At 42.1% G+C, this 23,087-nt stretch overlaps 2 protein-coding genes across 2 annotated transcripts in view; one reads left to right on the top strand and one right to left on the bottom strand.

Annotated features, from left to right (window-relative positions):
• The window catches only part of POMP (proteasome maturation protein), a 29,473-nt gene extending 16,622 nt beyond the window's left edge, over nucleotides 1-12,851 (top strand). The window contains exons 5-6 of the mRNA XM_029602615.1: nucleotides 11,087-11,180; nucleotides 12,293-12,851. Coding sequence (XP_029458475.1) covers nucleotides 11,087-11,180; nucleotides 12,293-12,360 — 162 coding nt within the window. The 3' untranslated portion in view covers nucleotides 12,361-12,851. The remainder of the gene's footprint in view (nucleotides 1-11,086; nucleotides 11,181-12,292) is intronic.
• A 1,474-nt stretch (nucleotides 12,852-14,325) lies between these two features.
• LOC115092092 (solute carrier family 46 member 3-like) overlaps nucleotides 14,326-23,087 on the bottom strand; it is a 61,295-nt gene continuing 52,533 nt past the window's right edge. Inside the window, exon 6 of the mRNA XM_029602613.1 lies at nucleotides 14,326-18,275. Within this exon, the coding sequence (XP_029458473.1) occupies nucleotides 18,191-18,275 (85 nt within the window). The 3' untranslated portion in view covers nucleotides 14,326-18,190. The remainder of the gene's footprint in view (nucleotides 18,276-23,087) is intronic.

Raw genomic sequence — 23,087 nt, 5'->3', positions numbered from 1 at the left:
AAGACACCGCCAGTGGGATGGTCAGGCCCTACCAGCAAGAGAAGAACCCTGGATTGCAGGGAGACCAGGTCACTCCAGGTAGAGGAGCCCTGGACTGTGCCAAGGAAAAGAGGCCACTGATAGAGGGAGGTCAGGCCTCACCAGCGGGAGGAACCCCCGACTTCGCCTGGATAAAGATGCCACTGGCGGGGAAGTCAGACCCCCATGCCAAGATGAAGAAGCTGTTGGCAGGGAACTTAGGCCTTGCCAGTGGGAGGATTCCTAAACTGTGCCACAGTGAAGGGGGCAGTAGGTGAATGAGTGAAGGGGGGGAGTAAAGGAAGAGGATGAGAAAGGGACGAGAAAGAAGGGGACCCCCTCCCCTCTTGATGATTTGAAGTTTGTTGTATGGTATTTCTCTTGAAACGTTTGGGGATTCTTGCTTATAGAGAAACTGGCCTTATAAGATCGTGTCTGTGTGTTTCTCCTTCTAATAATGTTTGAACTGTTCATCCAGTTTCATTAAAATTTCTGCCACGGATAGTGTCCAGTGTCCCTTGCTCACACTTTTCATATATCCTCAATGCCCCGACACTTAGAATCCCTCCTTCCTTTTATTTACTATAGGGAAATAGGTCAATTCAGTTCCTATGACATCTTATAGAGAGTAGATCACATTGATGTCATCAAGCATTTTTAAAGCTGCTAGTTAGTGTTTCTGGTCACCAGATGTTGCCATTTTTTCCTAGTTTCCTATAGAGAAAAATGTCTTTAAATGTTTTATGATGTGCTTAAAAACATAAGAACTTGCCATACTGGGTCAGACCAAGGGTCCATCAAGCCCAGCATCCTGTTTCCAACAGTGGCCAATCCAGGCTACAAGTACCTGGCAAGTACCCAAATGCTACTGATACCAGTAATAGCAGTGATTATTCTCTAAGACAACTTGATTAATAGCAGTTAATGGACTTCTTCTCCAAGAAGTTTTCCAAACCTTTTGTAAACCCAACTACACTAACTGCACTAACCACATCTGGCAACAAATTCCAGAGCTTAATTGTACATTGAGTCAGAGAGAATTTTGTCAGATTAGTTTTATAAGTGCTACTTGCTAACTTCATGGAGTGCCTCCTAGTCCTACTATTATCTGAAAGAGTAAATAATCGATCGACATTTACCTGTTCTAGATCTCTCATGATTTTAATGACCTCTATCATCCCTCCTCAGCCTCCCTCTGCCTAGGCCCCGATCCGGTGTGAGGGTCCACACGTGGAGATCCTCCGGGGGGGTCATCGGTGTCATTTTACCCCCTCGCCGTTGGTACACGCACAACAGGCCAGAAGCCCGAGGCGCCTAACTTGAGCGCGTCCGTAGGGATACACGTTTAACTGCGCACACATCTGAGTTGTGTGCACAGTGGCGCGCACAACTGGGCCGCATGCACAACTGCACACAACTGCCGCGCGCACAAAGCCCGCCGTCTGCACACACAACTTGTGCGCACGTAGTGCACATAACTTCTGTGCTCTCGATGCGCACAATTAAGTGCATCCGCGAGCATAACTCTCGAATGGATGAATTTAAGCTCTACGCACACACAAACAATGGCACCACCATCCAAGAAGGCCAAGGGACCCTTCCTTTACCCAGCCTGCCACTTGAGAGTTGCACAACTTGAATTAGAATCCCTCCTGTGCTGGCACTATGAACAGAACCAGGGAGAACCAAATTAAGACTTCCCACAGCCAGGAGAGGGATCCGGAACCACTGATGATGGTGCCCCCACAGGAAAATTCCTCCGGGGCTTCCACTGCAATCCCTCCTGGTATTAACATGGACCAAGGAACCTTCTCCTGAGTGGAATTTTTTGGAGGGCTGCAAACCTTTGTCCAGGCGCAACCAGCACCGGCTGTCATAAGAACATAAGAAATTGCCATGCTGGGTCAGACCAAGGGTCCATCAAGCCCAGCATCCTGTTTCCAACAGAGGCCAAAACCAGGCCACAAGAACCGGGCAATTACCCAAACACTAAGAAGATCCCATGCTACTGATGCAATTAATAGCAGTGGCTATTCCCTAAGTAAAATTGATTAATAGCCATTAATGGACTTCTCCTCCAAGAACTTATCCAAACCTTTTTTGAACCCAGCTACACTAACTGCACTAACCACATCCTCTGGCAACAAATTCCAGAGCTTTATTGTGCGTTGAGTGAAAAAGAATTTTCTCCGATTAGTCTTAAATGTGCTACTTGCTAACTTCATGGAATACCCCCTAGTCCTTCTATTATTCGAAAGTGAAAATAACCGAGTCACATCTACTCGTTCAAGACCTCTCATGATCTTAAAGACCTCTATCATATCCCCCCTCAGCCGTCTCTTCTCCAAGCTGAACAGCCCTAATCTCTTCAGCCTCTCCTCATAGGGAAGCTGTTCCATCCCCTTTATCATTTTGGTTGCCCTTCTCTGTACCTTCTCCATCGCAACTATATCTTTTTTGAGATGTGGCGACCAGAATTGTACACAGTATTCAAGGTGTGGTCTCACCATGGAGCGATATAGAGGCATTATGACATTTTCCGTTCTATTAACCATTCCCTTCCTAATAATTCCTAACATTCTATTTGCTTTTTTGACTGCTGCAGCACACTGAGCTGACGATTTTAAAGTATTATCCACTATGATGCCTAGATCTTTTTCCTGGGTGGTAGCTCCTAATATGGAACCTAACCTAATATGGAACCTAAGCACCGGTCCAAGTACAGATCCCTGAGGCACTTGACTGTTTACCCTTTTCCACTGAGAAAATTGACCATTTAATCCTACTCTGTTTCCTGTCTTTTAACCAGCTTGTAATCCACGAAAGGACATCGCCTCCTATCCCATGACTTTTTAGTTTACGTAGAAGCCTCTCATGAGGGACTTTGTCAAACGCCTTCTGAAAATCCAAATACACTACATCTACCGGTTCACCTTTATCCACATGTTTATTAACCTCTTCAAAAAAATGAAGCAGATTTGTTAGGCAAGACTTCCCTTGGGTAAATCCATGTTGACTATGTTCCATTAAATCATCTCTTTCTATATGCTTTACAATTTTGTTCTTGAGAATAGTTTCCACTATTTTTCCCGGCACTGAAGTCAGGCTCACTGGTCTATAGTTACCTGGATCGTCCCTGGAGCCTTTTTTAAACATTGGGGTTACATTGGCCACCCTCCAGTCTTCAGGTACAATGGACGATTTTAATGATAGGTTACAAATTTTTACTAATAGATCAGAAATTTCATTTTTGAGTTCCTTCAGAACCCTAGGATGCATACCATCCGGTCCAGGTGATTTGCTACTCTTTAGTTTGTCAATCTGGCCTACTACATCTTCCAGGTTCACAGTGATTTCGTTCAGTTGTCTCAAACTCTGCCGGAAGCACAAGCCCTTCCCAGCACCTCCCGAGGCTCTCGAGACATGCCTCTCCTAACCAAGAGCATCCTGGATGGGGATCCAGACACCTCAGATGAGGAAACCGACTCCCTGGAAGAAGGGAAATTCCCACCCCCCAAGGATGGAGCCATACCGGACCATGCTCCGATTCTTCCACAAGGACAAATTATCAGCCCTTGTGTCCCAAACTATGAAGACACTGGGTCTCCCAGGCATGGAACCTACATCGGAACCGAAAAAGAATCCTATGTTGGTGTACCTCCGTAAAGCCTTATGCTATTTTCCTATGTTGGAGCCCATCAAGGAACTGATTGACCTGGAATGGAATGCTCCAGAGGCCAATTGTAAAAGGGGACGGGCACTAGAAGCCCTATACCCGCTGGAACCCATTGCCAAGGAACTTCTCCGATTCCCTAAAGTGGATGCTATGATCTGTGCACTCTCAAAAACGCACCACGATCCCTGTGGAGGGAAGAGCGACACTGAAGGATGCCCAAGACAGAAGGCTGGAAGCCATCCTTAAGCAGTCCTTTGATGTTTCAACAATGACGCTACGAATTGCTTCCTGCTGTGCTTTTGGTGGCACGTTCCTGTTTGATCCTCTCCAGAGACGCTACCACGCCCGGAGAAGCGATGGAACCTGTGATCTCCTTTCTTACCGATGCTACTGCAGACCTCATGCGCACATCATACAGGGGTGTCGCTGCCAAAGTCGTGACCAGAAGACAATTATGGCTCTGAAATTGGTTGGCTGACGCGACTTCCAAAGGAAACCTCACGAAAATGCCTTTTAAAGGATCTCTTCTGTTCGGGAGCGAACTGGAGGAGTTAGCCAACAAATGGGCCGAATCCCCAGTACCCTGATTAACTGAAGATAGGAGCAAAATAACATATCAGCACTCCTCCCCCAGAAGAACCAAGGTAGAGGATCGCAGCATTTTAAACCTTACAAGAACACACAGTCCCAAGCACCTCGTTCTGCAGGAAGGTCTCAGTCCTTTTGGAACAGGCACATTAAGAGAGGAGCAAGCTCAGGGGCAGGCTCTGGCCGTACCCCACAATGAGACGACGCAGACCCATCCACAGGAAGAAGACAGATGGGACAAGTGGCTCCTAACTATCATTCGAGAGGGGTACTCCCTGGAATTCCAAAGCATCCCTCCAGACAAATTTATGACATCACCGTGCCATTCCCACTCCAAGAGACTGGCAGTGGAAACCACATTAGCAAGATTACTCAGCCTGAAGGCAATAGCTCCGGTGCCCACGTCTCAAAAAAATACTGGCCACTATTCCATCTATTTTACCGTTCCCAAGAAAGAAGGAACATTCCGGCCCATCCTGGACCTCAAGGCCGTCAACCGTTACCTGAAGGTACCACACTTCCGCATGGAAACCCTACGCTCCGTTATAATGGCAGTACAACCGGGAGAATTCTTAACCTCCCTGGACCTATCCGAAGCCTACCTTCACATCCCGGTCCATCAGGACCACCAGCACTTCTTGCGCTTTGCGATACAGGGCAATCATTACCAATTTCGAGCTCTACCCTTCGGACTAGCTACCGCTCCCAGAACCTTCACCAAAATTATGGTGGTAGTAGTGGCGGCACTGAGGACAGGAGTAGTCCTGGTACATCCTTACTTGGGCGATTTGGCTGATCAGGGCAAAGTCTCCGTAGGAGAGTCGCCATGCGACTACCAGAGTCAAGAACCTACTACAAGAGCTTGGGTGGGTCATGAACACAGCCAAGAGCTGCCTACAGCCCTCCCAGTCACTAGAATACTGGGAGTCCGGTTTGATACCAAACAGAACAAGGTCTACCTTCCCTCCCCCTCCAAGGAGAGGGAAACTGATGGGTCAGTTACAAAACCTGTTGAACTTGGTAAGGGATTTCGGCCTCCCACATCGCGGGAAAAATCCTCGGCCTCATGACATCAACTCTAGAATTTGTTCCGTGGGCAAGGGCCCATATGCGACCACTACAACGTTATCTACTATCACGATGCAATCCAGTGTCCCAGAACTACTCAATTTGCCTTCAGCTACTGACAGAGTTTCGGTATCAGGCGAAGAATACCTAAGCAGAGGTGTAAATCTATCCCCACAGAACTGGATCTTGCTCACCACGGACGCGAGTCTGCGAGAGTGAGGAGCCCACTGTCAGGAGCTAACAGCCTAGGGACAATGGAAAAAGAAGAGGCAGAATGGAACATAAAACCGCCTGGAAGCTCAAGTGGTCAGACTAGCCTGCCTGCGATTCAGCCACAGACTCCGAGGCGAGTCTGCCAGAGTCATGTCGGACAATGCAACAACCATTGCCTACATGAACCGCCAGGGAGAAACCAAGAGCCAGCAGGTGTCTCTGGAAATAGACCCTCTCATGGAATGGGCGGAAACAAACCTGCAAGGGATTTCGGCCTCCCACATCACGGGAAAAGCAACATCTCAGCGGATTATCTCAGCAGAGAGAGCCTAGACCCAGGGGAATGGTCGCTGGAGGACACAGTCTTCCAGCTGATAGTGAATCGATGGGGCCCCCCAGCCATGGACCTCCTAGCAACTCGTTGCAGTGCCCAAGTCCCTAGATTTTTCAGCCACGATCCTAGAATTCCTACAGGACGGTATGCAGAAGGGGTTGTCTCTCAACTCCCTTAAGGTTCAAGTCGATGCACTGGCCTGTTTCATGTCTGAAGTGGACGACATCAGACTATCAGCTCATCCTGGTGTGTCTCGCTTCCTGAAAGGAGTCAAACAACGCCGGCCACCACTAAAGTGGCCGGTGCCTCTATGGAATCTCAACCTAGTACTAGACTTCCTAGCAGGGGAGTCTTTCAGACCAACAAGCGGCCTGTCTCTATTCCTCTTGAACTTAAAGATAGCATTCTTGATCGCAATATGCTCAGCTCGGCGCATCTCCGAACTTCAAGCATTATCCTGTTGAGAACCGCTCCTCAGGTTCACCCCAGGCACCATACAGCTGCGTGTACGGTACCATCATTCCTTCCGAAAGTGGTTTCCCAGTTCCATATGAACCAGACCATATCCTTACCATCACCAGACGAACACAGGGATTCGGAAGACTCACGCCTCCTTCGCCACCTGAATGTCAGAACACAGTCAACATGGATTTACCAAAGGGAAGTCCTGACTAACAAATCTGTTTCATTTTTTGAAGGGGTTAATAAACATGTGGATAAAGGTGAATGGGTAGATGTAGTGTATTTGGATTTTCAGAAGGAGTTTGACAAAGTCCCTCATGAGAGGCTTCTACGAAAACTAAAAAGTCATGGGATAGGAAGCGATGTCCTTTCGTGGATTACAAACTGGTTAAAAGACAGGAAACAGAGAGTAGGATTAAATGGTCAATTTTCTCAGTGGAAAAGGGTAAACAGTGGAGTGCCTCAGGGATCTGTACTTGGACCAGTGCTTTTCAATATATATATAAATGATCTGGAAAGGAATACGACGAGTGAGGTTATTAAATTTGCGGATGATACAAAATTATTCAGAGTAGTTAAATCACAAGCGGACTGTGATACATTACAGGAGGACCTTGCAAGACTGGAAGATTGGGCATCCAAATGGCAGATGAAATTTAATGTGGATAAGTGCAAGGTGCTGCATATAGGGAAAAATAACCCATGCTGTAGTTACACGATGCTAGGTTCCATATTAGGAGCTACCACCCAGGAAAAAGATCTAGGCATCATAGTGGATGATACTTTAAAATCGTCGGCTCAGTGTGCTGCAGCAGTCAAAAAAGCAAACAGAATGTTAGGAATTATTAGGAAGGGAATGGTTAATAAAATGGAAAATATCATAATGCCTCTATATCGCTCCATGGTTAGACCGCACCTTGAATATTGTGTACAATTCTGGTCGCTAAATCTCAAAAAAAGATATAGTTGCGATGGAGAAGGTACAGAGAAGGGCAACCAAAATGATAAAGGGGATGGAACAGCTCCCCTATGAGGAAAGGCTGAAGAGGTTAGGGCTGTTCAGGTTGGAGAAGAGACGGCTGAGGGGGGGATATGATAGAGGTCTTTAAGATCATGAGAGGTCTTGAACGAGTAGATGTGACTCGGTTATTTACACTTTCGAATAATAGAAGGACTAGGGGGCATTCCATGAAGTTAGCAAGTAGCACATTTAAAACTAATCGGAGAAAATTCTTGTTCATTCAACGCACAGTTAAGCTCTGGAATTTGTTGCCAGAGGATGTGGTTAGTGCAGTTAGTGTAGCTGGGTTCAAAAAAGGTTTGGATAAGTTCTTGGAGGAGAAGTCCATTAATGGCTATTAATCAAGTTTACTTAGGGAATAGCCACTGCTATTAATTGCATCAGTTGCATGGGATCTTCTTAGTGTTTGGGTAAATGCCAGGTTCTTGTGACCTGGTTTGACCTCTGTTGGAAACAGGATGCTGGGCTTGATGGACCCTTGGTCTGACCCAGCATGGCAACTTCTTATGTTCTTATGTCCTAGTCCGATACCTGAAGAGATCGGAATCCTTGCGCAAAACTGATTACCTGTTCGTTCTTCACAGTGGGAAGAAACAGGGGGAAGCGGCATCGCGGGCCACCATAGCCTGCTGGATCAAAGTAATAATTAATGCAGCCTACAGAGGCAGAAAAAACATTACCTCTGCAGGTCAAGGCGCATTCTACAAGGGCTCAGGCAGTCTCCTGGGCTGAAACCAGGCTGCTTTCGCCAGCCGATATCTGTCGGGCGGCGACATGGTCCTCCCTACACACCTTCTCCAGGTTCTACCCCCTGGATGCCCAGGCCAGGGAGGATATAGCCTTCGCAAGGGCAGCACTAAGTGGGCCACGGGCAGCCTCCCACCCGGTAGGGGAGTTGCTTTTGTACATCCCATTGGTCCTGAGTCCATTTGGCTACATGCTAGGAAATGGAGAAATTACTTACCTGATAATTTTGTTTTCCTTAGTGAAGACAGATGGACTCAGCATCCCGCCCACGGCTGCTCCAGAAATAGAGAACCTCTGATACCTAATCTCAAGACAGTACGGGTAAATCACGGCCTACCTCTATTTTAAGACACCTGCAGTTACCTAGGTGTTGGCGTTTGTTTCAGTGCACCGGCGTTCTCCAGTGCCAAAAAGTTCTTATATATAATCAGTTGAACCAGTTCAAGGTTAATCACGTATACTCAAGTGTAATCAAGTACTAAGCAACATATACCACACTGGCTTTTCAAAGAGAATACTGAAGAGCTAAGTATGCTGCACGGGTATATATAGGCTGATATCAGCTTTGAAATCTCACTCCATCTGCTATCAGGAGAGCACAATACCCATTGGTCCTGAGTCCATCTGTCTACACTAAGGAAAACGAAATTATCAGGTAAGTAATTTCTCCAATCTTCCCTAAGAGCCCCTTTAACCCCTCGGTCATCTAACATTCCAACCGACTCCCCCACAGGTTTCCTGCTTCGGATATATTTTAAAAAGTTTTTATTATTCATTTTTGCCTCTATGGCCAACTTCATTTCAAATTCTCTCTTAGCCTGCCTTATCAATGTTTTACACATAACTTGACAATGTTTAGTCTCTAGCATGTCCTGATGTTACATTTACCCAATCACTATTGGGGTAATTGAAATCTCCTATTATTACTGCACTGCCAAATTGGTTACCTTCCCTGATCTCTTAGCATTTCGTCATCTGTCTGATCATGTTGGCCAGGTGGACGATAGTATACTCCTATCACTATACTGTAATCCAGCACACATGAGATTTCTCCCATATAGATTCTACTGAGCATTTAGTCTCTTGTATGATCTTTATCCTGTTGGACTCTATACTCTCTCGGACATAAAGTGCTACACCCCCACCAAGTTGATCCTCCCTATCATTGCGGTTTAATTAGTACCCTGATGTAGCACTGTCCCATTGGTTATCCTACTTCCACCAGGTCTCTGAGATGCCAATTATGTCTATCTCATCATTCACTGCTATACATTCTAACTCTCCAATCTTAATTCTTAGACTTCTAGCATGTGATATGTACTATTGGCAATTATGAAAGAAGACTCCTAAGAGAAAGTAGATTGTGTAACCTGTAAAGTCTGTGACAGAGGTGGCCAGTTCCAGCTCTTGAGAGCCACAAACATATCTGATTTTCAGGATATCCACAATGAATATACATGAGAGAGATTTGCATGCATTGCCTCACTATTTGCTTATCTATCTCATGCATATTCATTATAGAATATCCTGAAAACCTTGCCTGTTTGTGGCTCTTGCTGACAAAAATTAGCCACTCCTGGTCTATGGAATGAGCTTAAACGCCAAGATGATGAAAATTATCATCAGCAAAAGACATACCAACACTATAAAATATTTACCGATGAAACAAAACTGGAACACTTTAAAGAATGGGCAGTGGTCTTTGTTCTGAAATATATATGAGAGAGACTCAAAGGTGTAAACATGTGTATACCCTAGAGGAAAGGTGAGATATGATAGAGATATAAATAGCTCAAAGGTTTCCATGCACAAGAGGCAAGCCTCTTTCAATGGAAAGTAGGATCTAGAACAGGGGTGGGCAATTCCGGTCCTTGAGGGCTGCAAACCAGTCGGGTTTTCAGGATATCCTTAATGAATATGCATGAGAGAGACCTGCATACACACTGCCTCAGTTGTATGCAAATCTATTTCATGCATATTCATTAGGGGTATCCTGAAAACCCGACTGGTTTGCAGCCCTCGAGGACCGGACTTGCCTACCCCTGATCTAGAACAAGGGGTCATGGGATGAGGGTGAAATGGGGTAGATTCAGGAGTAATTTAAGGAAATATTTATTTTACAGAGAGAGAGTTGTGGATGCATGGAATGGCCTTTCAGTGGAGGAGGTAGAGTCAAAAATGGTATCTGAATTCAAGAAAGCATGAGATAAATACAGGGGATCTCTGAGGGCATGATGGGAATTGTAAAGCTAATTTAGTTGGGTAGATGGGCAGATTAGATAGGCCATATGATCTTTTTCTGCCATCATGTTTCTATGTTTCTATCTAATCAGTGCTAGGATACAGAAATGAAATATTGATTTGTAGTAAAAAGGATCATGAAGAAAATACATGCATTTGCAATGTGGTATTATAGAAGTATTCAGGAGATTAGCCAGTGAGAACTGATCTCAAATAAAAGGGTACATGAGAAGTTGGGAGGTGGAAGAAGTCTAGTAGAAGACCTGGCCAAAAGGAAAATGAGATTTGCTGGTTATGTAATTAAGAGTTCTGGTGGCAAATTAGCTATCTAATATTGGAGGCCATGATAGAGGGAGAAAGACAGAGGAAAGCAGAGAGCAGTTTGGGGCGATGGTATTAAAAAAAAATAAAATAAAATAATGGTCACAATTTAGAAACATGGGCGAAACAGAGGAAAGCTGAGCTTGGAGGGAATTGGCCTCCTATAGTTGCCAAACTTTATATTGAATACAGCATTTAATGATGATTATATAGAAATTCTCATAATGGTTATAACCATATGAAAATTTATATACCGAAGAAGGAAATTAGGCTTCATGAAGTGTTCATATCTCCTTATTTGTCATGATTAGATTTTCAAGACAGCGATTTTAGATTTAAAATATTCTTTAAAAGTCTTACATTTTGGTGTAATTTTCTTACTTTTTTTTTTCCATAGGTCCAACGTCTCCCATTTCTTCAGAGCTCAAATATAGCACTGGACACACTGAGGGGGAATGACGAATGCATTGGATTTGAAGATATTCTAAATGGTAAATATTAATTTCCTTTTTAAAAAGAGTGCTTCAAGCTCTCAGAATCAAGATGATAGGCTACTCCAATTATACTTTGCAAACAGTACAAGTTCAGGGATCGCAGTGTTGTAGTAACACAGATTAGAACACTTGACACCCAGCAATATCCCATGCATTTATAGGTCATCAAACTGCTTCTAAATATATGGATTGAAATTTTAGTCAGATATTAATTATGTATAATGGGAAATGAACTGAAGTATGTTTGCTGTGGATTTGTACATGGTGAAATTAACTTTGTTATTATTTAGAGATGGGAAAAAAAGTAGATATTATCCATCTAGTCTTGTTGAAAGTATTTATAAAGTGGTAGTTTTTTTGTATAAACTCCAATATTTAAAAGACAGCTGCAGGAACATGCCATGAAAATAAGTAATAACCCTGTAAATATCAGTGAAACTTCTTACTGTTATGTCATTTTAATTTTGAAGCTTTTAATTCCTCTGAAGTATTGATAGCATCATTTTAGTAGGCCTAGGTACTCCATCATATACTCTCTGAATCTGTTAGGTTCATGTTGATTACCATCTCCTAACTTGATACCATTCCACCTGAGTCTTAGGAGGCACGAGTTTTATATACTGCACACTACACAGAACCTGCCACTGAAGGGTTTAAAAGTGATACATTTTTCAATTTCATGTAGAAAGCCTCGAGTTATATTAGACAGTCTAAATGTTAATAATAATAAATGGTTTCTTGGGTTACATGGGAAAAGAACATTTGCTTCACAAGCCATTTTGTTACCTTTGTAATAGAATATGAGTTCCAGGCCTGTCCTGGTGACCCCACAGCTACTCGTTTTCAGGATATTCATAATGAATATGCATCAAATAAATGTGCATACACTAGAGACTCTGTATATGCAAATTTCTCATATATATTCATTGTGAATATCCTGAACACCAGATTGGCTGTAGGGTAGGTAGAACAGGTTTAGGAGCCAAAGGATTAGAGAAGGACTAGCCTGAGCAAAGACTAATGTACGTGCTTAGAAACAAATTGAAGAGAAGGGCTCAGCGTGCACATGTGTGGCTATTCTGATATTTCTGGTTTTCCCCCTTCTTTAGATCCATCACAAAGTGAAGTCATGGGGGAACCACACAGGATGATGGAATACAGTCTTGGCTTATGGTAGAAAAAAAGTGCAGTTTGTCTTATTATTTGAAGAAAAAGTGGGGGAGATTATTATGATGATATAATCGGCCTTTCCTTGTTCTGCAACATGAGATAATACAATTTGCAAATTTACAGTTTAAAGTTTTGACATTCTCAGATGTTTTTTCTTGATTAAAAGTTACAAAAAGCTTACTTGGTTATGTATTAACTTATTTCTTTGTTGGCCCAGTACAATTTTATGATTAAATATAGTTAATTTGTCATGAAGTTGGCTATAACAGCAAATAGTGTAATCTGAAGACTGCACTCTTAAATTAGTGAAAATATGTTGAATTAAGAGCAAATGTGTTGGAAGATGCCCAAATTATGCTTACCTTTTTAAACTGAATGTTTCAGATCTCTACAAAACACATTTTCTAACATCATCACAATTTAATTTTCCAAAGACATTTTTTAAATCATTTTATTAAACTTTTTTAAGTAATAAAATATTTGCTGTGGATTCTGTTACTAATGTTCTCTCTTGTGGCCATATTGAAATTATATTGGTGTATTAGATTATAATTTGTGTTTGAGGGCTTTTTGATAAAGGATAAATTCTACAAGATGGCAGAAAAAACGATCCACACTGCCAAGGATATATGCCAGCTGCTAGCCATATAGCATGATCACCTGTAGAATTTTGTCTTCTTTCATTGTACTCCTTCATCTTAAGTAGCTGAGCATACAATATCCACTATTTAGTTCTTACCCAGCACCCTTCCCCTTCCTATGTCCAATCAGAATAACTCAAACAGCCAACATAAGTGGCTGCTATCCAAACATCCAGCCTGTCATGCCCCTGTGGCCTTTCCAGATGTGCCCCATCGTCCCCAACCTGGTCAACATATAGGTATGCAGAGCCTGCCAGACAGACCTGGGCAGCATGCTTGTGTTTCTGCTAGGTGTGCTAGTTCTAGTTATTACTGAACTTGTAGGCTGCCAGACAGACCCAGCTGCTAACTAATTCTGCTATCTTGTCACTTTTTGTAAATTAAGGATCCTCTGTGCTTATCCTATACTTTCTTGAAGTTATTACCATTTTAGCCTTCACTAACTGCTCTTAGGGGTCATCACCCTTTCTATTATTTTCTAACATTGCTGAGTCTACCATCTTGAAGGCTCATCATATGACCCTTCCTAAGAAAAGATAATTTTAGCTGCTACTTTAAAGCTAGGTCTGGGCATTCTTACAATGTAGCAGCACAAAGAAAAAGTACACAAAAAAAACCAAGTCACAGTAGGATTCACTGATGCTGAGGGTAAAAGATTAGAATAAAATGTTAAGTAATTCTTTTTCAGAGAGAGGGATAAGTCCATGCAATGAAATAGTAGAACCACATGAGCTCAGTTGCAGTTAAGAAACATTATATATATATATATATATTTTTATTTTTTTTTTTAAACATATAAATAAATAAAGTGATGGTTCTTATATTCAAGTCAGACCCTTGGCTGAAAGATGTGCAGATACCTCATGAATGGTCATTATAGCTATCCTGAAAACCAGGCCTGGTTAAGGATCGCAAAAGGGAGTTTGGGAACCACTGAAGAAAGGCTTATGTCCCCTCAGCTGGCCCTCGTAATGTTGGATTCTAAGAGAAAGAAAAGGTGACTTTCCTTAATTCTGTGTTCCAGTTATACGTGCAAGTTTGCAAACACCTTAGAAGTTAGTGATTCTCAAATCCATTCCTCAAGACCTTAAAACAGGTCTGTGCTTTAGGGTAATCAAACATTTAAATTAAACTGTTCTTAGGACAAATATATGCAGGTATATATTATTAGTAATCATGGATATCTGAAAAAAGTGTTGCATGCTTTTGAGGGCTACTAAATTAAACACTAAGGCATGAAGGGTTGTGAGTAATAGATGTAAAACTAATCTGGGACATATGGACAGCAGCAATTCAAGCCTACTACGAGCAAAAAAAAGTACAAGGTGAAGAATATCTAAAATATGTTTTTATTCCCATCATAAGAACAATTTACTATGAAAAGCATTTAGCAATTACTACATTCCAATTGGTTCATTTAAGAGAGCAGATGTCATATTTCATATGTTTATAAATCACACAATGGATTGCAAAATATAGCACACATGGATATTCTATAAGGAGATAATTTTAGTCCAATCACTTATACAAATCAAATGCAGCTGAACAATGAATCAATTAAAAAATTGTCAAAATTCTGTGTGACTTGACAAGGAGAAAAAACAACTTATTCTGTTTCATAATCTATACTTCATACATGGTTATTTTCTTTCAAAGACAACCAGACAATCAGAGATTCCTATTAGTTTCACAGACAAACCCTTCTATTCCTAGATTAGTTAATGCTCTGTTCCAACATGGATTTCTTAAATTGTCTTCACTGTTTTAATCACCATGAGACTATTTTAGGAATATATGTGCATTTTTCTCATGTTGTTATTTTATACCAGAGTTTATTCAAATTCCATTCGGCTACATTTAATCTAGTTTTACCCTGTTCTCCCACACAAATCTTCTATACTCTGGGATTAATTACTGCAATATTTAGTTCAAGACTGGATGCTCTTGTTTTCAGTCTCCATTCTGTTTATGCCAAACTTTCCTAGATTAAACATGGATTTGTTTCTTATTGTGTTTACTGTTAGTATTGATTGCAAAAGTCCCTTTATATGGAGCTTGAGTCATCAAATTGTAATTCAGAACTTAGAAAAACAGTTATGACAAAGTGAATTGTGGAAATTGCAAGTAAATATATTTAAATTCAATGTTAAAAAGGTGTCTTAGATGCCCTACCTATCATTGGCAAACCAAATAAATCACATTGAGTGTTTTTAGGCTGGTTCCTGTTATTTGCATAATATATTATAAGCCTCCTCTGTACATGTATCTCTTTAACCCTATTTGGATATACAACGTTGCTCTCATAACACCCCTGCTTTCTGGAAGAAGCCACGAGTATGTTCACAGCATGTCACTACAAAGGACAAGAAGCCAAAACAATGCTTGCCCACACTTCAAACACCATACTGATTTTATTTGCACATGCTCAAAAATTCTTATGTGCCTCTCTATACCATAGAGTTCAATGGGGAAAAAGAAAATGAAAACAAACATTTCCTCCTCACTACCCAAAAATACCTCTTCCTCCAAATACATTTATGCCTTTTAGTCACCTTTAGCAGTCCTCAGAGCCCAATATGTTTGCTGCCACTCAAAACTGGCACAAGTCCAGTCAGAGCACAGTCATAGCTGCTCAGCTTTCATTATTCCATGCGGATGCAATTTTCACACTTAAAACTTTTTATACTTTGGCCAAAATAGGAAAATTAATTGCAACCAACCCTCTTCAGTTATCCTGCTCCATAATACTCCTAGTGAATTTTGGCAAAATGAAAATGAAGCCCTCAGCAGTTCTGGGTGAAGCAGAAAAGCCTTCCTTTCTCTACTTTTTCTGTGCGGGGGTGCTCTGCATAGTACAGCTGTAAGGCACCAGTGCATCCTGTCCTTGCAGGGGTGGAGTGAACATTCTTCAGTACAGAAATCCTCAAGGGAATTTGCAACTGATGTGACAATGAGACTAAGTTAAAAGGTTGCAGTAACATGAAAAGTATGGTTTACATTTTAATTTCTGTGTATGTGAGCTTTCCTTAACTCTTTTATATATCATTTTTGTTAACATCCTATTTAAGAAAAGCCATTGTCAGTCTGGAATGATGTGGAGCATTTATGGTGACTCCTCTGCTTGGGACCCTGACATTTTCATATTTTTCTGAATATCTTCTCTCTGCTTTTGCAGTGATTGATATTTAGCAAAATATGATTATTTCTTTTTTTCACCTTCCACAGCCCAAAGTGAATTTTGGATAAATTGAGCCACTAGCTTCAGGACATTAATCCTAGAATGACACTGCCCTTTCTTCTCTCACTCCAATAGGAGTAATCACTCACTAATGGCCGGGCCAGTGCAAATGGGCAGCAAGCCATGAGGGGTGCCACCTCACTCTTTTGAGCTAGTCTGTGAACAAATGAGTTCGAAAGGGAAGGGAAATAGTAACAGCACATATCCCCACTAGTCTCATATGACCACACACTCGCTGTTGTACTAGAAGCATGTGTGAAAATAAAATGTTAAATTTATCATGAAAACTGGTTACAGATACAGAAATCATAAACTGACTCACAATAACATCATCATAAAAATTTCTTGAATATCATGTTTGCTGCCTTTCAGTGTCAGGTAAAGACTGAAAGTGCTATGCATATTGATTTTTCAAGGAAACTGCATCAAGCTGTGCGGGCACTTCAAAGGAGAGAAATCATTTCCATCTGTACACTGTGAATGTCTTTGCTCTTAAAATACAATTTCTTACCCTGTCCATTGTAGAGTGCTGCTACATAATTTACTGAAATGCAGTTTCCTTTAGAAGAAAAAGTTTGCAGCTACAAACTGAACTAGTGTCAAGTGCTAAAAGGCACGTCTTTGAAAAAATAGCATTATGGTACATTGTAATGGCAGCTTTGTGTACCTTGGTTTTCTGATTTGGGAGAATTTGTATATTTTTTTTCTATTTCTTTGTACAAAAGTATAGCTAAGTCAAAATGCCTCTTGGGAGATAAGAAAACCACTAGAATGTGCAAATCAATGCTGCAGTATCATCCTGCATGATTTTACTGGATAAAGACTACAGAAAAAGTAATGTAAACTATTAGCAACAACCACACAGTTACTGCTATGATCATAAAAAAATATATTTTTTAATTTCTTTAAGAATATAGGGAAGATTAGTTAAATTTGATAAATATGATCATTCCTATCAGCTACAGACAATGAACTCTGACAAAAACTGATTTTTTTTTCACTTTTTTCTCCAGTGAATGGCAGTATCCCTTTAATAAATTTCTTGTACGCAGAAAATATTTGGAATCCACCAGCATACCTTATATGGAACTGAGTCTATATTCCACTTGCTGGAGGCTCCAGCTCTGTTCACAAGAAAATTAATACTATGCCATATAAAAATAACATTAAAAGTGCATTTTAAATCTGTAAATCCAATTTTTGGATAAGAGTTACAGTTTTTGTGTGTATAAAATTAGGAAAATAATAGAACTGTTCATACAATTATAGGTAAAGATCTAATAAAACACCTTCTGATGTTCGGTACCACTGAAAATGTTCAAGAACAGCAATCATATCCTATGAATAGACAGCTTCTAGCATTCAGCCACATGAGGCTTTAGTGACAAACAGAAAAGTAATTTACTAGTAAAGCAGCAAGAAAATCACACCCCCTTGACTACTGGCTGCATCCCCCTTGCATCCAGCAGCAGAAGCACATTTGTGACAGCTGAAGGGCATTTGTCACCCCTTCTGTTCCTGTTGAAGCACCCAGATAGTAACAAACAATTTTCTGGACAGGTTAAATGGTAAACTACTTTTATTCCAATTAGCCTCTGGCCACGGATAAAATTTCATCAAACCAGATGCTAGGGCTTCTATTTATTTAAAAAAAAAAAAAAAGCCCCATAATTTGATGTACAAGTGGCCTAAAGTAATGAAAATAATATCCATAGAGGTGAATTTTAAAAGCCTGGCATGCATTGAAATTAGGGGATGCATGAAAAAAAAATCAGGCTCACGCTTGCCAACCTTATTTTAAAAAGTGTCCATATGTGTACATAAATGCTGTGGCATACCCATCTCAAAGGTTTCCAAAACGGGACAGGGCATGAGTGTTTCGGGGCCTGGCCAAGAGATGTTTACAGTTAGTCCCTTTTTCACATCATCATGAATTGTGCTAATTATCTTCACATTGTTCAGCTGACAATATCCTCAGTGGCGTCCCCTTCATTGACAAGAAGAGTGTGGTCCCTTTCTTTGTAACCAAAGCACATTAGGAAGCTGAAAACAGAGAGAAACATTCTCAGATGAAACAGCAGCAGCATAAAACTCAAATAACACAAGGAAGAGGAAAATAAAAAGTTCTGGATAAATTATGTAAAGAAAACCGCAACGCCGACTTAAAATTTGCAGGCTTCGTAAAGTCAATTGCCTTATTTCAGTTCCTAATAAAAACTACCTTATCACAAAGCTGTCTTTTATGATTCAGCAAAAACTGGGAGGTTATTTTAATAGAAAATCCTCCCTTCTATCAAGAGCGAAACATCTCTTGCAGTCAAACAACAGCAATACATTCACTGCATAATCATGGGACCAATGTAATTTGTCTTATTTTACATATTAGTTCCAACTGGTCAAACTATTATCCATCAATCAAAGTTTTCTAAGTCTAAGAATTTACAATTCCACAAGCTGTCCCATGTCCTGAACATGTGCTTTAAAGAGGCATGTCATATTACAAGTCAGTTTTTAATCTTTGTATTGAAATGCTGGAACCTATGTTGATTTACATCTTTTCTATGAGAAAAAGCTCATTACATTTTAAAAGGAAGCCACAAAATCTAGCTTCCTTATCAACTAAAGAGCTTCACGGGCATTGGGTTATTGGCCATCGGTGCTCTATCCTTCCCAGTTGGCTGCATCGCATCATTGGTTTCAGGGGTGGAGCTCTGGAGACTAAGAGAGGATGCAGGAGTGCAGTAAGCTGAGCAGATACAAGGTTGGACTTCACAGGACTCAGAGCATCCCTGTGACTGAAATAAATGTGATATTTTTCCAGTTACTACTACCCATTTTCTCTTCTCAATCTTCTTCAATTCAGCTGATCTGAAAGCAGCTTTCTTCATAAAATATGGCAATCCCTGCTTTGCTTCTTTGTTTTTTATTCCTAGAGAATTTAAAAGTGAGCTGGAATGTTTATATAAAGAGATTTTATTAGCACTCAGCTTTTCTTCAACACATCTTTCAGTGATGCTCAACTAGACAGAAAGGAGCTTTGTTTACTCTGAACATCTATATGACCATCATATCCTATGGAAAACTGACCTCAGATTAGATACCATTTCTACCAACGTATTTAATTTCTACCTTCATAGAAGTGTGTCAAATTATGATAGGGAGGCTAATAACCCGAAAAGTCCATAAACTCACAAATTAAACTCAAACTGTTCAGAAGTCTTGTTAAAGCCAAGGTGGCACTCCCCACCCCATCTTTAGGTAAGTGGGTGTGTGGGGGGGAGCCACAACTATGAAAGTGCTCTGCCTCTGGATCAGGGAGCGGGGCGGAGACTGGAGGGAGGACTGGCAAGCACAATTTAAACCTGGGTTGGTCTTCACCCCAGTCTCTTCTGGCAGTTTTTGCTGGATAGGGACTTGCAAACTCTGCTTTCCTCCCTTCCCCCTCTTCTTTGCAGCCTACATTCGCACTTGTCTCCTTTTGCTGTGGTGGTGTGTGGCTGAAGTTGAGGAAAATTCCTTCAAGTAGCAAATGCAAATGGTTGTGTAGCTGGAGGCCTGTGGCCATGCCTTGTGGCTGCAACAGTTTTTATGAGTGGCGATGGCTGTTGGGTGCTCTTGTGAGGTCTCTTGTGCTGCAGCCGGTGCAGGTTCCTGGCCCATCGGCAGCTTTTGCACTTGGACCCTTTTCCTGCCAGCACCAGAGAGGTACATCCTAGGAGCTGCAGGGATACTGGGGTGAATCGAGGGAGAGACATTCATGTGGGGCAGGCAGGCAGGCCTGAAATGTGGGTGAATTCAGTAAAAGGTGTTCAATTCATGCTCGTCAGCCCTTAGAGCGTCACATTCAGCATTGGATGATGAGGGACCCTGCATCTACTGTTGTCACTGCTGACCCCACTACCCCCACATCGATGCTGGCATCGGGCTAGGTCCGCAATTTGTAGCAAAAAATAATGATGATGAGAAAGATTGCTGGCAGGGGCCCGCAGCAGCTGCTGATCCTTGTAGCATGGACCAGTGCAATGCACAAACTGATGTGTCAGTCATTGGCCTCCTGCCAGGGCAGGATAGTGGGGTCAGAGCAGAGTGAAAGCATTATCAGTATTGCTGTGAGAACCTTCTAGGGCCTTGTGATATGCCGGGCTATGAGGCCTTTGTGGCAAGTAGTCACACCTCGCAGTGTGATTGGTACAGGTGTTACTGCACTGGGTCGAGTGATGTGGCCTTGCCATTCTTAAAGGTGGTCTACTATGCAGATGTGGAGGTGCAAGGAATGCTGTGGTTTGGATGCCAACATGGCCATTTTGGAATTAAAAAAAAAACAGGGATGGAGACATTTTCTACGTTTGCTATTGCACGCCTGCCTGGGGTGGGGCTAGTTCCCCCATCGGGGTCACATTAATGACCCTGCTGGGTTTTTGGACCTGGAGCATTTGGGTAGGCAGATCATTGAACAGGTTCACCCACAAGTAATGTTTCAACAGATCTGGTCTGTATGGCTATGGAAGCTTACACTGGGTTAATAACATAACATGGGAATTACCATATTGGGTCAGACTGAGGTCCATCAGATCCAGTGTTTCCAACAGTGGCCAGTCCAAGTCACAATGGTCTGGCAAGCTCCCAAAGAGTGGATGAATCCCATTCTGCTAGCAGCTAGAGGAGGTAGTGGCCTTCCTCAAGAATGCCTGCTTCCTGGTTAGTTGTGGATTTCTATGGAAACTGGTCCAAGTTTTAAGCCCAATTATGCTAGATGCTTTTACCACATGCTCAGGCCATGGTTTTTTCTGTGAATTGTTCTGAGTGGAGAATTAGTACTGTGCTGGCAGCAGACAGTTAAGGGGGTCATGTGCATATAGTTTTTGCTGACAGCCACAATGACATGGAACACATCCCCTGGGCCACCAGCAGGGTAATGAGCCTTTGCAGACCTGTTGGGCACGTGTGTTTGCACATCACAATGAGGCCCCAGGAAATGGCAATCATTCAGGCCAATACAGTAAAAATCGCGGGAGAGCGGCTCCTGTGCACGCAATTCAGAAAAAAAAATATTCAAATTAGGGCCCGCGGTAAAAAGAGGAGCTACGGACACTAGCGCATCCCTAGCGCCTCTTTTTGGACAGGAGCGGTGGCTGTCAGCGAGTTTGACAGCCGACGCTCAATTCTGCCTGCGTCGGTTCTCAAACCTGCTGACAACCACAGGTTCGGAAACTGGAAGCGGCAAAATTGAGCATCCGGTTTTCAACCCACGGGTCGATTTTAAATTTCTTTTAAATTTTTGATTATTTTTAACTTTTGGGACCTCCGACTTAATATTGCCATGATATTACGTTGGAGGGTATACCAGGAATCTGGTGAAGCAACACATTAATATCGCCATGATATTAAGTCGGAGGGTATACACTTTCCCGGCGCCGAGAGAAATTAACGCCTACCTTTGGGTAGGCGCTAATTTCTGAAAGTAAAATGTGAGGCTTGGCTGCACATTTTACTTAGTGAATCGCACGGGAATAACTAGTAGGGCCATCAACATGCATTTGCATGTTGCGGGCACTATTAGTTTCGGGGAGGTTGGACTCACGTTTTTGACGCACTATTATCCCTTACTGAATAAGGGGTAAAGCTACCGTGTCGAAAACCCGCGTCCAAACGCGGGTTAACAGTGTGCTCTGCCGGAGCGCACTGTACTGTATCGGCCTGATTGTAAGTAATTCCTCCCTTAGCAGCTAAACCAGCTTCTTATAGGATTTGGGTGGTCATTCTCAATTTTCTGTGTGGTGCCAGAGATAGCATCCTTTGGGAGTTCATAGAGTTAGAGTGAAACATCGATGGCCATAAGGACATAAGAAAATGCCATACTGGGTCAGACCAAGGGTCCATCAAGCCCAGCATCCTGTTTCCAACAGTGGCCAATCCAGGCCATAAAAACCTGGCAAGTACCCAAAAACTAAGTCACTTGGTACATCCAAGTGATATCTTAAAAACAGCTGCCATCTTCCTTATTCAACAAGTCTCTTGCTGCGGCCTGGTACATGTTCTCCACTATGGCTCATCGACTGTAGTGGTCATGTTAATGTGCTTTTCAGATAGTTCACTCATGTCAGGTTCTCTGTGCATGGCAAGATCTTTAAATTCACTGTCATTTGGTTTGCATTGCTGGTGTGAATTAGATAGCTGCTCTAGCTACACCATACTGGGGAGACTACGCTGGTCCTCTACCCTGTTTTGCATGCATTTCTCACGCGGGAGGCCACCAAAGCCATTTTTATCCTCAAGATAGAGTCAACATTGATAATTCAGGCCACTCTGCCACATGATTTTTTTTTTTTAGTTAAATGTTCAGTTCCCAGAACAATTCTACGAACACCTGCCTCTCTTTCCTCAGGTAGCAGCAGATTGCTATCCAATTTCCATCATGGGCACCATTAAGCACCCTACCTCCAGCACACAAATGTCTTTTTTATTCTACGGCATGTTCTCTTTCTTTCTTTTCTTCAGCAGGTCCTTTTGCCATCCAGTGCAGCATGTGTCAGTTGGCCTTCAGCTAGCATGTACATGTCTATGTCCTTGTGCTCGGCAATGTTTTGGAATTTTATGGTCATTCTTGGGTCAGGTATTTATTTATTGCCTTCAGATAGTATGCATACGTAAGTACCCTATATGTAGCAATGTTTCCATTTCTTTGTTGGCATCTGTTGGTCAGTAAATGATTCATTGTGTTCAGGCCTTCTTAAATGCCCTTTTAATAGTGGTTTGCAGTTCCAGAGAGCACAGGTAAGTTACTTTAACTATATCATCTGGGCATGTGATCTGTACATTCCTTTGTGTATCCGTCCTTGCCCCATTCTGAGTTAT

This window comes from Rhinatrema bivittatum, chromosome 5 (assembly GCF_901001135.1).
Source record: "Rhinatrema bivittatum chromosome 5, aRhiBiv1.1, whole genome shotgun sequence".
NCBI classification, from domain to species: domain Eukaryota; kingdom Metazoa; phylum Chordata; class Amphibia; order Gymnophiona; family Rhinatrematidae; genus Rhinatrema; species Rhinatrema bivittatum.
Note: the sequence above shows the minus strand (reverse complement) of the source record. Positions and strands in the feature narration are given on the sequence as shown.